Source organism: Boleophthalmus pectinirostris, unplaced genomic scaffold, assembly GCF_026225935.1.
Source record: "Boleophthalmus pectinirostris isolate CB_2022bp ecotype Guang Dong unplaced genomic scaffold, ASM2622593v1 HiC_scaffold_13, whole genome shotgun sequence".
In the NCBI taxonomy this organism is placed as follows: Eukaryota; Metazoa; Chordata; class Actinopteri; order Gobiiformes; family Gobiidae; genus Boleophthalmus; species Boleophthalmus pectinirostris.
In genome coordinates this window covers 18183405-18197532 of record NW_026571036.1, presented here as the reverse complement: position 1 = coordinate 18197532, position 14128 = coordinate 18183405, and the positions used below count along the sequence as shown (strand labels likewise).

General features: G+C 39.2%; 1 protein-coding gene across 5 annotated transcripts in view; it reads left to right on the top strand.

Annotated features, from left to right (window-relative positions):
* nhsl1b (NHS-like 1b) overlaps positions 1-14128 on the top strand; it is an 85095-nt gene that overhangs the window by 35841 nt on the left and 35126 nt on the right. Inside the window, exon 1 of one of the 5 annotated variants that reach the window (XM_055149245.1) lies at positions 9658-9791. The exons of the other annotated variants lie outside the window; for them this stretch is intronic. Within the exon in view, the coding sequence (XP_055005220.1) occupies positions 9734-9791 (58 nt within the window). The 5' untranslated portion in view covers positions 9658-9733. Of the gene's footprint in view, positions 1-9657; positions 9792-14128 lie in introns of those variants that run through there. 5 annotated transcript variants of the gene reach the window in all.

Sequence of the window (14128 nt, the reverse complement as noted above, 5' to 3'; positions counted from 1 at the left end):
TATTATTGCATCACTTTCTTTGGCACTTGAGCATCTGTTGTGTTGTCAGTTACTATGTCTCAATCTTTCACTGTTGCTCCATCATCTGTGATCTTGCCCCTGTCCAAAAACAGCTCAGGGCTCTGCATACCTAGAGTGGTTTGAAGTCTCCAAATGGTTTTGTTCAGAGGCTAAAACGGGAGAGAGAGAAATTTGGATTTGTTATTAGTTAAAGTAATTATTAGACATTGATTGGCGTGGTGAGTTTCTGGTGATGAGACAGTTGTTGTGTTTATTCAAATCAATTCTTTAGTGGTCCATGGTGATTTCATACATTTTTTCTATTGATTTATTAGCATGGCCAGATGTTCGTGAATATAACCTTCCCTCCCATTCAATTTGACAGCAACAACTTGTGAATGAGTTTGTTTCGTTAAAGATGTTTTGACATTAAAATATATTTTGAAAATGTAATTATTTTATTATCACTTACACACTAACAATTATTGCTAAAATCTTCATGAAAAAAGAGATCCATGATAATGCCTTCGTTTATAATTTAAGTGCCACGCAAATTGTTGACACACACACATAATAGTCTCTGTGGTCTGTTTGAGTCTTTATTGCTGTCTTATATAACTATAACTCTTGTTGTTTCAAGCCAAAGGCAGTGTCATAGAAGGGTCAATGAAAAGACATACGTGTAACTGTAGTAGCAACACCACACAGGAAATCTCTTATAAAAGTACATTTCCAGTTTGAGCCTTGTATTTTGTAACATCTGCTACGAGACACACAGACCAGTGGTGCACCAAGCCTGTGTATAAATATAGATCCAAAATGACTGCCCGTGGCTCTTAAACCTGTAATTTTCACGCAGTTTCCAGCCTCACTGTCTGGATGTTTGGCTCGTTTCCATAGTGACAGGAGGGCGACAACGTACGTACTGCCATGACTTGCGTTGACCCCACCCTCTGGACCAATCACATGAAAGGGAGCTGTCTGGAACTCAAATTGTGATTGGTTGCTTCCGTTCAGGGTCAGTTGAGTTAAATTTAATGAAGTTGGATGTGAGGAACCGGAAAGGAACATGTTTTGTTCAAAATGTGTATCCCCATAATTGTTACCTTTTAATCACATTTAATTATAAGATCAAAAAGCATGAATGTGCATTGTGCATGAGTATATGTAAAAGTTCTCAAATATCTTGTGCCACTACTGCTACTGCTCTTTCAGTACACAAAAATACTGTAAGTTAGACCTTCTTCTTGACATATTTTCTTTCACTTGTATGAGAACTACCCCACCCCCAGTCTTAGCCCCTCTGACTATTCGATCTCTAGAGTGAATCCTGTTTTGGCACTGTTGCAAAGAGGGAAATCTGGGCTTTATATGATTACTGCATCAGAGTTTTCCTGTTTAGCATCCTGTGAAAAACATCTTTTCTCCAATTGGAATTTTCTTGTTGGCAAAAGAAATGGGGCTATGTTAACATGTAATCTGAAGAGTGATTATTTGGGGGAGACGTGGTTTGTGTGCTAACAGTGCTAATATTTCACAATATTGTTGGTGCCATCTTATGTAGTCTAATAACATCCTGACCTAACTGGCATGTCCTCTGATGTTGTTATTAAAATGCATTATGAAGCATATCTGCCTTTGAGATACTTAAAAAGATTTGAGCGGATCTAAACTCTTGCGTAACAGTCTCGTTCATGGTTTTTGGACTATTTATTGTAGAAACATGGCAGGGCATACCCCGTACTTATTCTCATTATGTAGTTCATGTGTAAATCCAGATTAGCCCTTGATTATTCATCCTGTACAAACTGGCAGAGCTTCATTAAAGACAGAAATCTGGTGAAGTGGCCAATAGCCCAGAGCATTTACTGCAGCTAGACAGGAAAGTATGCATAAACCTATATGCCTAGTCCCCGTAATCACCTACTTATGTTATTATGTTAAAATACTAATTTCACATTTCTTTTCTTTTCCATGTGCTGATCTTGTGGATCTTTTTAGGTAAGTGTTCTTTCAATACATTTTAACCAATCCCAGATCAGACCTTGTGCTGTGAAATCCCATAGCCCTAAATCTTTTTGTAGACTTTCATTAATTTTTCATTATTATTAGTTTAGCGCCAATTTCCAAAATTCAATAGACAAATGGGCCAGCTGATAGAGGCATGAAATTTAGACAATATATGGGTCAAAATGTGAACTTATGAAGTACATTTTTTACATAAAATTTTTTCACTTAGTTTAAATACTTAACATAGAAGTTACTATTTTTTTGTGAATTTGTGTACAGTCCGTTTTTGAATGAGTGCTCTTCCAGACTAGCATTTTAATGGCGGAGGTTGAAGCCGTTTGGGACAAAGAAAGCTTCAATTAAGGTGGGGTGTGTGTTATTGTGGGGTTAGGTGTGAGCCATATACTGGATAACTGTGTGTGTTTTTAATTACGGATTATTTCCAGACTAGCATTTAGTGGTTTTCTCATTTTATTCAGCCACAGCAGGCACGCTCCCTCACAGCTTCTCCCCCAGAAATGATTGGCTAATCGCTGTATAATGGGTCACATATGGTCACAGTGGTGTGTCATAGACTGGGACTATGCTGAGTCAGGATGCATTGTGATATGTGGCTTTAATACATGTGTTTTTGTGTTTTTAAGTTTACGCAAAATTGACTCTTGTGAGCTTTAAACCGTGTAATAATGTTGTTATGTCATCAAAAATTCCTGGAGTTGTGCTTTGTTTCATTCATATGTTGTATGTTTGAGTGATCCTTTATTATTAGTCCATCTGTATCTCCAAAACTTAAAATGCTCTGTTCTGCCTTTTGTTTTTACAGTAATTTTCAAGTTAACACCTACCTTTTACATTTAGTTAAGTAGAGATTAAAACTACCAGGTCTGAAGTTATTCATTGATTCTACTGAAGGTGTATGGAGATTAAAAACTAAGTGGAGCACTTCCTGTATTACCACATGACATCACAAGGTGGAACTGCATGTTTTCAGTATGAGAGAAGAACTCCTAAATAATATGCAGGGTGTGTGTGTTAAACCTGTGTAAATGAAAGAAAAGACAACTCCAGGTATATTTTGATGAGGAAACAACATTATAACAGAGATCACAAAATAGCGTAACATGGGTCCTTTAAAAAAACTTGGTGCCAAAATGACAACTGTTGTGGTTATTTGTTGTTGTAGCTTTTTAAAAGAAAACACCCCTTGTTTTGTATTAACATGCCATCATAGTGATAAACGAGCAGGAGTGCAGATGTTTCGTACGGACAGGTCTAGACAAGCTGAAAGTCTGAACCATATCACTGCATTTATCAACATGAGAGGAAACCCCGGGCTATGTGCACTCACAAACTTGGGCCAATGACTTATAGAAGAATGTCTGCTTATCCTTTAGTGGTTAAATAATTTAGACTTAAAATAGGCTTAAACTTAGACTTAGACCAACCTAATTGATACACAGTGGAAATGATTGTGATGGACACAGTTGCTCACACATCACAAGAGACTGGTCAAATAAAGCAGACTTATATAAATGTAAAAAAAATGTAAAAAATAAAAGGTATAAATAGATGAATAGTAATACAGATAGATCTCTCAGCTGTGTAAGAGGTTGTAAGGAGAAAGAGTGCAAAAAAAATTGAAAAAAGAGAAACCTATAATAACTAACTTCTTTTGTACAGTTCATAGGTTGGTCAGTTCATATTTTGGTTTAGGGTTAACTTCAGTTTGAGGTTTTGTGTTTTGGATTATATTAGTTTTGTGATTCATTTGATTATTGTGCATAACTTTATATCGTGTTTTCATTTCTGGATACTGTCTGAATTCCCAGTAATATATAAGTCTGGTTTGCTCTCACCAAAGTCCAAGAGTAGAAGGTATGGTTAGCATCAGGCCCATATCAGACTGTTGAATCGTGTGGATTACAGCGATTACATTTGATCAGTGAACAATGGATGAGCCACAAGCCGGGGCCCCAAGCCTCCCTATGAACTGCTGACTCCCCAAAATCCTCTCTGCATTCACTATCCCCTGAGGCTGGCGATGCTGGTTACTTATAAAACATCCTCATTTCTTTTAAATTGCTCTAATTGTGTGTCTATAAAGATTATTGTGATTTAGGGTTTTGGCAGGATGGAGGGGGGGGTCGTCCCGCGTGCTTGCAGGGGAAGCAGAGGAGGAGCTGTGGAAAGCGCTCTTCCTGCAGAGTTGGCTGGTGTCCACTCGGGGCGTGTGAGGGGAGAGAGGGAGGCAGAAATGAGGGAATGGTGGGGTTGTAGTGGGACAAGCCAGTGGATATGTCTCGAGTTAAGTGAGGATTTAAGAGGTGTGAAGTTAGACTGACTGGACTGGATGACTTTGTTCTAATAAAGACTCAGCATGTTCTGTCTGAAAGGTAGGTTTTTGTATTTGTTTGTTTGGATGGGTGTCACTGCTTCCTCTCTGTGTAGTATCCTTTCTATTGTGTTTCCTTAACCAACTGCATGTCTTTGATCATGTGTACTACGGACGACTCCCTTCTATTTCTGTCACTGATTCTAGAGCGGTAAAATCATAGAAACCTGCAAACAGCCCAAATGACTTGACAAACTTGAATAAATCAGGATCTTTTGTATGTGCATAGGTGAAAAACTATTTCTGGACACTGAATGAATGCTTATATTTGTAAATAAATAATTTACACATTGTAATAACTCAAGTACATTGCAATAGTCTCATGATTGTTTAGTGTAAAAGTTTCAACTTTTTATGGCTGTAGTGTAAAATTGTCTACAGTTAACAGCTGGCTAAGCAATCCTGGCCAAGCTGCTGTCCTGCAGAGTAAAGCCATGTGGGGACTTGACACACTAGTTCAAAGCAAAATTCAAAGCAGATTTATTTTTGTCTAAACATCTTAATTACCAAACTCCTAGCTGTCATTTACTGTATTTAAATTTGTGCTGAAATGCACTGCCTCTTTTTGGTTTCTTATTATTGTGGAGCAAACATTTGTCTTGATAAAATGTTTTCTACAAATGTAGTTCAGGGATGATTCATAAATGAGGTAATCCAAACTAGCCTCTGTGAGTTTTTGTGAGAGTTTTATCCGATATAGCAGTCATCCCCGTTGGTGCATTCATGGGAACAGTGGAAAAACAGCTGTGCTGGAGACTAACTGTGTTTTAAAGTAGTCACACTTTGTTGAAGCTAAAATGATTTATGGTATTAATAAGGTATACATTGTCAAGTTGTTTGACAGTGCAGAATACATATTTTATTGGGGTGACCTAAACGTGACCCCAGTAAATATACAGTTATTTAGGTATCATTCTGAAAGGTATAATCATTACTAGGGCAATATAAAGATGTCCATCTAATAAAAGCTTTTGTGACCTTACCATAAAACAAACTATTTTTAGTTAAAAAGCATCACTCATTCTGGAGTCACTGACCACAACAAAAATTTAACAAAAGACGGAATCAAAGCCAAAAGTGCTTATCTTACACACTTAAGTAATTGGACCAACATTTTCTTAGCCACAAAGCAGCCAACTCTGACCAGACTTCATGATCCATCCCTTAAATTTCAATGATTCCACCGCCTCTTGCCCTATTTCCAGGTCTAGTGCAGATATGACACATTTGGCATTGGTCTTGCCCCACATGCAGCTGGGGCCAAAGTGGAATCATCTGTTTTGAGATCCACCAAACACGCACACACAAGTTAAAAACAGTGCATTTCTGTATAAGACATCACTCTTCTCTCTCTCCTCAGCAGCTTGGGGACAGCCTTGGCTCGTTAGAATATTTAAGTTATTCTGGGTCTTACAGTGTGCTGACAGATGAAGTTGATTTGACATGTAAAGCCTGCCAGGAAGCAAGAAATTACCACAAGGCTGCTTAGTGAGGTCAGCTAAGGACTATCAATGCTGTTCCTAATCGGCGTAACATGCCATTATGATCATACTGTATGTGAGAAATTTATTGTACTTTTAAGATTCAATTGGATTATAGACAGAGCTTCAATGGAACTTCCAACCAATGTTTCTGTAGCAGTTTTCAGGAGTTGGCAACCTTCTCCGTACTTGCATTCCAAGCATGGTGTGTGTTAGAATGATCTAAGGCGAAAACTGTTAAATTTTCTATGGAGTAGTTAAATCAAAACTTGGAGATCATGCTATGGCTTGTCTTACTGTACAGATTGTGAGCCTATAATTAGCTGTATGAATATTTGCATTGTATCTAATGTCAAGGAAATGGCTTGCAAATGATACTTAAATACACATGGAATCTGGTGCACTCACCCTGCCTTTAACCTTTATTTAGCAGCTCTTCAAAAAGACTTACTTGTTAACCTTTTTGAACTTGTAATAGGACAGTTGTTCAATATTTAAAGCACCTGTGCTGTGAGTGTTAAGGAGCAGTGACCTTTGAACCTTAGGGTGAATACTACCTGCCCTCTGGCCTTATGGGTAATGCTTGTTATAGATGTTCTCACACTGGCTGTGACAGGCTGCTTATGCACTAGTCTAATGGGGAAAGGTGTTACTACAATCACAGGTCACTTTGTTACACACAGTTTGTACCTGTGGTACACAAAATCTGGGGACTAAGTGCAGTAAGTTGTTGCAAAAAGATAAGCAATTTGTGATTTAAATATAAGTGACTGGATGTTTGACAATATTAAAGCTACAGTATTTTTTTTTTACTTTCCCAATTGCCATTTAAATCTTTCAGCACAATTTGAAATTTTAAGTCACTTTTATCCCAACACCATGGCACTTCCTGTACAAATGATGGAAATATCGCTGAGCTGATGTCTTAAAGACAATGGGTGACTCCCTGTGGATGACTTTCCCAGACAGAGACTAGCTTAGCAGCAGCAGGTGCTCCACTCACTACATTCATGTCTCCATGGTGACTATTGTCCCGGGCCAGAGGTCTTCCGCTGGAGCTTCCCCTCGCACACAAACAAACACACACAGTTATGCAGCATTAGACTTGTGTTAAGGTATGACAAAACAGCATTTAGTAATTAATAAGTGGAATTATCCTTCTATAGGTTCTTTGTTTACATAATAGTAGAAAGCCATAATAGTATGTTTCAACCACCTAACCAACTAAATCTGTCTAAATTGAAAAAAAAAAAAATGTGAATGCTGAATCTATTGGTTCACAGTTGCCCCTTTCTTGGGCGTTGGTCTTTTAATACTACACACTGTGGATCCACTACAAGTTTTTAAGTCTATTACCTGCTTTGCATTCTTTTCATTCATCTATAATGTGTGAATGTTGTATTCTGCTTGTGTGTTGTCTGTTGGCTTTAAACCCATAACGTTCTGCACTAATGTGTGGGCATTTTATGTATTAATGGATTCAGGACAACCACAGGGGTGTTAAGTGCTATTTAGGCCAGTCTAAATCTTTTGGCCTGCCCAGTGGGGTCCATAGTATGTCTGTTGGTCTATGTGAGTGCTCTGCTTTTGGTTTTGTAATCAGCTTGTGTTTTGGCTGTCCCTCACGCTGGGAAAATGACAAGCATCACTAATGGCTATTTTAGCTTCTGGCTACTGCCCTGTAACAGCCATTTATCTTTGAACAGGGTTAAGAGACACTGAAAGGGGCAAATTAATATAAATTCTACTGTGTTGGCTAAGTTTTATAGTTTTTAAAGTCTTGTTTAATCTTTAATGTTTTCTTGTGTTTGTAGTTGTCCTGGTCATGTTAGTGTGTTGCATACACTGCAGTAGCTCAGTTGGTAGAGCATTCGCCCATCAGTGGATCTGAAGGTTGGCGGTTCGAATTCAGCTCTTGACATAAACATCACAGGTTGAGCGGTCAGATCCACTTAACCCACCTTGCCCACAGTGTCTGCGTACACTGGTGTGTGTGAATGGGTGAGTGGTTCCTTGTTGTAAAGCGCTTTGAGTGCCTTGAAGGTGGTAAAGCGCTATAGAAAAATGTGACCATTTACCATTTAGATCTACTCCTGTTTTAACTTCTTGGGTTCTTTTTAAAGACAATGCAGTAAAGTGTGTTTACCTTGTTGACATGTTTCGGGTGCTAGCTGCAAGCCATCTTCAGAACTGTCACCGGTGTTGGTGGTGACGTGTCGTATATCAGCTGTTGTTACTTCCTGTAGGCGTGGTCAGCCTGATGGACCTGGCAGGTCGCTCAGACTGACCACGCCTCCCGTCGCCCGGTGTTCTCTGGAGGAGGGTGTCCCAGGTGTGTGAAAGGAGGAACGCGCCGTCGTCCCGGTTAATGCTGTCCGTGCCTCGTTTTCTGATTTCAATGGCCTCCTTGATCCAGCGTTTGAACTACTCCTGTTTTGTTTTTTATCACCACAATTACATTTACACCAGTCTGCTATTCAAGGGGTTTGACGTTTTATCTTATTTTTTTTAGCCCTTTTCACAATTCAAAAGAAACAACTATTCTGCCATGAAATACTATGGCAACAGAGCATACTTTTTTTTTTTATTCTGAAACACATGGATGCAATTACTTAAAATTGCTTACTTTTTTGCGATATGCATCCTAAGTCAAAGGTCCTGGACCAAGACACTTCTTTCTCACTCTAATTGCCTTTCCTTGAGAATAGCAATCCCACACTTTGCCCTCATGTACTGTATATTGTTTTCTCACTGATCCCACGTCATCAGGATTACATCTGACAAGTGAACCACACACGGAGCTGTTATAAACCTGAACACATTGCGCACTGGAGGTGATGCCGTTAATTACCTTCAACCTGGTGTCCATCTGCAGTTCTGCTGCTCGCTTCAATCACTGCACAGAGCTGGAGACTGGATAATCTGGGTTTTTACAGATTAGAGCCACAGCGCGGGGAAGCTACAGGAGTACAGGCCATGTGGATGCTATTTACCACTACACTGCTAATGGAAGAAGACACTTTTTGGACCATTTTTTGTCACTTTTTGTCAATTTTTTCTCATACATTGTGATGGACACTTGAAAAAAACTGGACCAAGTATTTGCAAAAACTTGTTCTTGTTTGCTAAACCTTTTTTTTTTTTTTTTTTTTTGGAAGACTTTAAAATCTCACAGTTACTTGCAGAACTCTTTTATGCAGCCAACTCACCAACCCAGAACCTCTAAATAGGCTTTTGTAACAATAGTTTTTGTATATTATTTGTTATGGAATTATATCGTGTAATCTAACACTGAGCACAGCTTGCCTTTGTCAGGCAAATCAATGCAGGTCAATAGACTCCCCAGAGAGGAGAAGGAAGCACAAAAACAGTAGGAGGAGACAGAGGAGGCAGCAAAGGGGGAGACTCAGTCCCCTGTGGGTCCCTGGGACCTCAAAAAAAAAAAAAAAAGCTACAGCCCTGTCCTGTCAGTAGGGGAGGTCTTGAATGCCCACCACCTTCATCTAAAGGAAGCTACTGGAGGCCAGAGAAGGAGGGGTCTTTGAGGGCAGGCTTGGAGGGGGGTTGAAGTCTTAGCTGGGGGATGATCACATACGTCCAGTGTCTCTCTCCGGGACCACCGATCAGTTGTTTGGATAAGACATGCTATGAGGGTCCTCCCGGTAAGGCGAGTATCTCATGCTCTTTGCGGTCTTTCACCAAGATGGGGAACAGCCTCCAGCCTTATGAGGTTTACCACCATCCCTACCCCAGGACTGTCGGCAGCAGGCCAGAGGGGTGTCTGCGTAAACGGTTGCTATCAGTGTCAAAAGTGCACCAGAAACCGGATTCTCTGTGGACGCCCAAACCTATGCTAGGACCCAATAGAGCAACGCTGGGGAAGACAGCATCCAACCAGGATGCTAAAGGTACACAAGACAAGTTTGTTTGAATTTGTGGTTGCTAGGATATAGAGTTGATTTAGAGTTGGTTTTGAGTCTCATCAGATTTAATTATTTGATATCACATTGTACAACATTAATGATTATGCCTGGGAGTACACAAAGATTTGAATTTATTGTGCAGAACTAATTTGTGGCATTACTAATCAGATTTAATAAACATTGCTCCTCCATTAAGTATTTGGGTGATTTAACAGAAAGCCACGGTTTGTTAATGTTCAATTTGTCGTGTTTTAATTTCTATACAAGCAGCTTTACTTTTTAGCTCATAAATAATCATTATTAAGGAGACTGTCAAGGTTTTGGAGCTATACATTAAGAATCGATTTGTTAGAACTGCAACATCACACTTTGCAATTGCACACAATTACTATTCACTATTACGAACTGTCTGCGTAGAATCACAAATGATACACAGCACGTTCACCTGGATTGTCCTGTGTGTCAGTGTGCTACTGCTTACACGCAAACCCAATCCAGGCTTAGCCACTTCTTATGGCTCATTTCATCCCCTTGTCACTGAAGGTCTACTGCATGCATGTAGCTTTTAGTCTTTATGGAGATGTTGATTATTGTGTGTCCCATTAATGCTGCTTGTGGCTTTGTGGTCCTGGTGACCTTTAACCTTTGGCATGATGGAGAGGTTCTTGGGGCAGGACCTCAGTGACCCCCAGATGGAAGGATTAATGAACACTGTCAGCAAAATGTAAATGTAAGCACGAGTTTGGATGCATATACAGAATCAATGTGTCTTTATGTAGCTGGCATTATAGATGTCCCAGAAAAAAATCCTGTGCAACAAATAATGCTTACATTTTGTGGCAAGCCTTGTGTTTGCTAATACTTTCCCGTGGGCAATGTTTGTTCACCACAGCTGCTATAGTTATAAATTTGCATATTGATGGAAATGGTTTTGCAAAACTAGTTATTCAAGATGAGGCGAACATAAAATTGAGAATTGTTCTTTTACACAAGAATTCAGCAAAGTAGTAGTTTTTGATTTATCTGAATTGGATGTGACAGCCCACACAAATGCATAATAGCCAACTTTCCCAAGCCTTTGCAAACTCGCCTTGCCGTTTCTGTGCAAATTTCTCCTGATTAGTAACATGCTGTATGCCTGTATGTAGGACAGTTGAGCTCACTGTAACCGAGGATGCTCCCTTGGGTGGGCACCCCTGGGAACAGCAGACAATAGCGTGCAGCTGGAGGTGACGGGCCGGCCCTGGAGGGAGCAGTGGAACAGAACTGACGGTATGGGGGTGCTGCAGGGGTTAAAGAGGTGACCCACTTTCACCTCCTGACTCCAAAGAAACCATCAGATAAGAGCTAGGAAGAGTTAAGAGAGTATCTTGTAAAGTCAGCTCTGTGGAGTGGCAACATCATTCATAGTAAGAATGTTTTTTACTGTATTTGTATGAAAAATGGTCACACTTGCAATTGAATAACAAAATCTTGGATCTCTTTATGTTCTACCTCAAACTCTTTCTTTGCTTACAGTAAAACAGGTCTTGTTATGGTAACTCTTTTGCTGCCAGATGGGCTAGGCTTGGTAGTCCTGATGTGTACTTTAACTAACATGCAGTGGCAGGTCAAGACAGTGGTTTATGATTGTATGTGTTTACAGTTTATACAACGCTGACTGCAGGGCACTAGAGCAAAAATGACTGTAGCATTGTTCTGGCTTTAACATTTCTATATTCTGTTCTTGGCTTGATTCCTAAGTGAAGCAGGTGTTTTTTTGTAGATGCTTGCTAATCCTTAAGTGAGAAGGTCCGGTTCATCTATTGGCCAAACTGTGCCTATGTGACTCTCATGGGATCAGCGCCTAAGGGAGCCCAGGCTTGAGCAGTAACTGGATAAAGCCAGAGAAAATGGATTGGCTACATTTATGAGGGAAGTGTGGCACAAGACCATTAAGGGTAATATAACTGTCAATGGAGGAAGTCTTGTCAATTTGGGCCCATTTGTGGTATTGACTGATTTCCTGACTCCATTTGTGAATTTTAAAGTTTTTTTGTTGAAACCTTTAAAAATGCTTAAGAATTTACTCTCAGAATTTCACAGAATCCCTAAAAAGCAAGCTCTTTAATTGGGACACTAACGGTTCCTGGTTTCTGACATTGTTGTTGTTTTGGCAGATTTTGAAATAGTAATTTTGTGAAAGTATGCACAACACTCAGATCCTTCATTGCCACTTTGGGATTTAAAGCACTCACAATGCCATTCTTGAGTCTGCCTGTCGTGACTCATTCCAGCCCAAACATCTCAAATTAGTGAAGACAGGTCTGAACCCCCAGTAGCAGGTTTAAGGGTCAGGAACAATAGATTCTGCAGAAGAACACATCACTTAATGAGATGGAGAGATGGTTAGGACTTTAAAAAAAAAACACACGCACACACATTTTCGGGAACTGTGGTCTCGGGGGGGTACACGGGTCACTCATCTGTAAAATGGGCTAACACACTGTTTTTATTCAACTTGGCCATGGCTCATCCCATCTTAACTGACTCACTACTGGACTATTTTGTGTGTTTTAGCACATTTAATACACCTTTAACCTCAGAACCCTCTGGTAAATTCAGATTTTGGTCATTTTCAACATTATTTTGGTTGTCAATTATAACAGTAAGCTTAGTAAGTTACCATATCAGTAGTAAAATTATTAGCTTCAGGCCATAATTAGGTATCTGTAATAGGGCATCAACTGTTCCTATGGTTAGACCAGTTTTTAACATCTTGAATAGGCCTACTTTTACAAGTCATTCTATACTTATATAGGCTCTATTCCACTGTATGCTGAAACTCTCTATTGAAAGACTTTGAGGGAAATTACAGTATTGATCATCTACACTGACATCATGAATATAAAAGTATTTCTTGATCGATAATGGGTTAGTATTGTAGTAGCCATACATGTGTACTAGTTTAACAGTCTCAGCTGGTGTGAGGCCTTATGGGTAATGGAGCTCACTCAGTGGTTAGTTAAACAGGTCCTCTTCCATCATATGTGACAAGACTAATGAAGTAGTCTATGCTCTCGTCTCACTGCTAATCGAGTTGTGTCTTTATTTATCAAGGGAATCAAAGAGAGGGGTGGTGTCGTAGTGGTGCTTTAGACTGTAGATTTATCTGCATTAGCAACCTGGACAGTGTTAATTTTTTATTTTTAAAAGTATGTAAGTACTTAAAGGTGCACTATGTTTTATTACTATGTGTTATTTCTGAAAGAGTCTGTTTGTCTTTAGGAAGATGACATTGCTTTGCCTAGATTTGTCTTGAATGTACCACAGTATGGCACATGTATTTTTTCAATTTCAGCTCTTTGTATTGCTCAAAAATTTTACAAAACAATGCATTCTTATTGTGAGTGAAATTGCCTCTCCATAGAACCGCTGTCTGGTGTCATTACATGTGTTTATGGGGAAAGCAGGTGACATACCCTCCTCCAGAAAAGCTACGCAGTGCATCTTTAATATATTCTCAATGGTATATCTTGTTTTTATAGCTAACATGTATTCTTGAATTTCCCCATTTCCTTCACAGATCATTTAGGATGTTCTTTGTCTTGGATTAGATTTCATGTTGTGGACACTTTAATCTGGATTTAAAAAAAAAGTCACAAAAGGTGTATATAATAATATTGATGTGTTCTTTATCAGATTTGAGTCTTAGATAATTTGTCAGCGATAAATCTCTGTCCAGGGCTCAGCTGGCTCCTTGTTTGTATTTGAGAGATTGGATAAGTCTGTTTGGATGTCAGTTGGGATCAGCTGGAGACCTCCACAGCCCCAGGTGCAGCAAACTGGCTTTTACTTAATGTCTTGATTATCACAGTAGGTCAGAGTGCTCCAGATAATCATGAAATCAGAGACACTTATCCTTCCATTGAGTGAGGGCACCACATGGTGAAGGAGTAGTTTCAACTTAAGATAGACAAGATAAATGATCAGTAAGTCTCAGTGATACTTTAGCAATAGCTTAAATATTCAGCAGCTTTTTTTTTGCCAAAGATATTGTGATGTTAGGAATTTTCTATTTTGAGGTTACTGTCTTTGTGTCCCTCCTTTTCCTGCACTGTGAACTGAATCTTAATTTGAAAACAAGTCTATTTGCAATTACAATTCTTTTTTTCCCCCCAAATGGCACAACTCTGTTCTTTTGTCCCTAATGAATTGTTAGATCTTTGAGTTTAGAGCTCATATTCAATTTATCAAATGAATATCATATGTGTAAAAGAATGTGGAAGACTATAAACTTGAGAAAAGACTAAAATGCAACTATTTGCATAACAAATCATGTT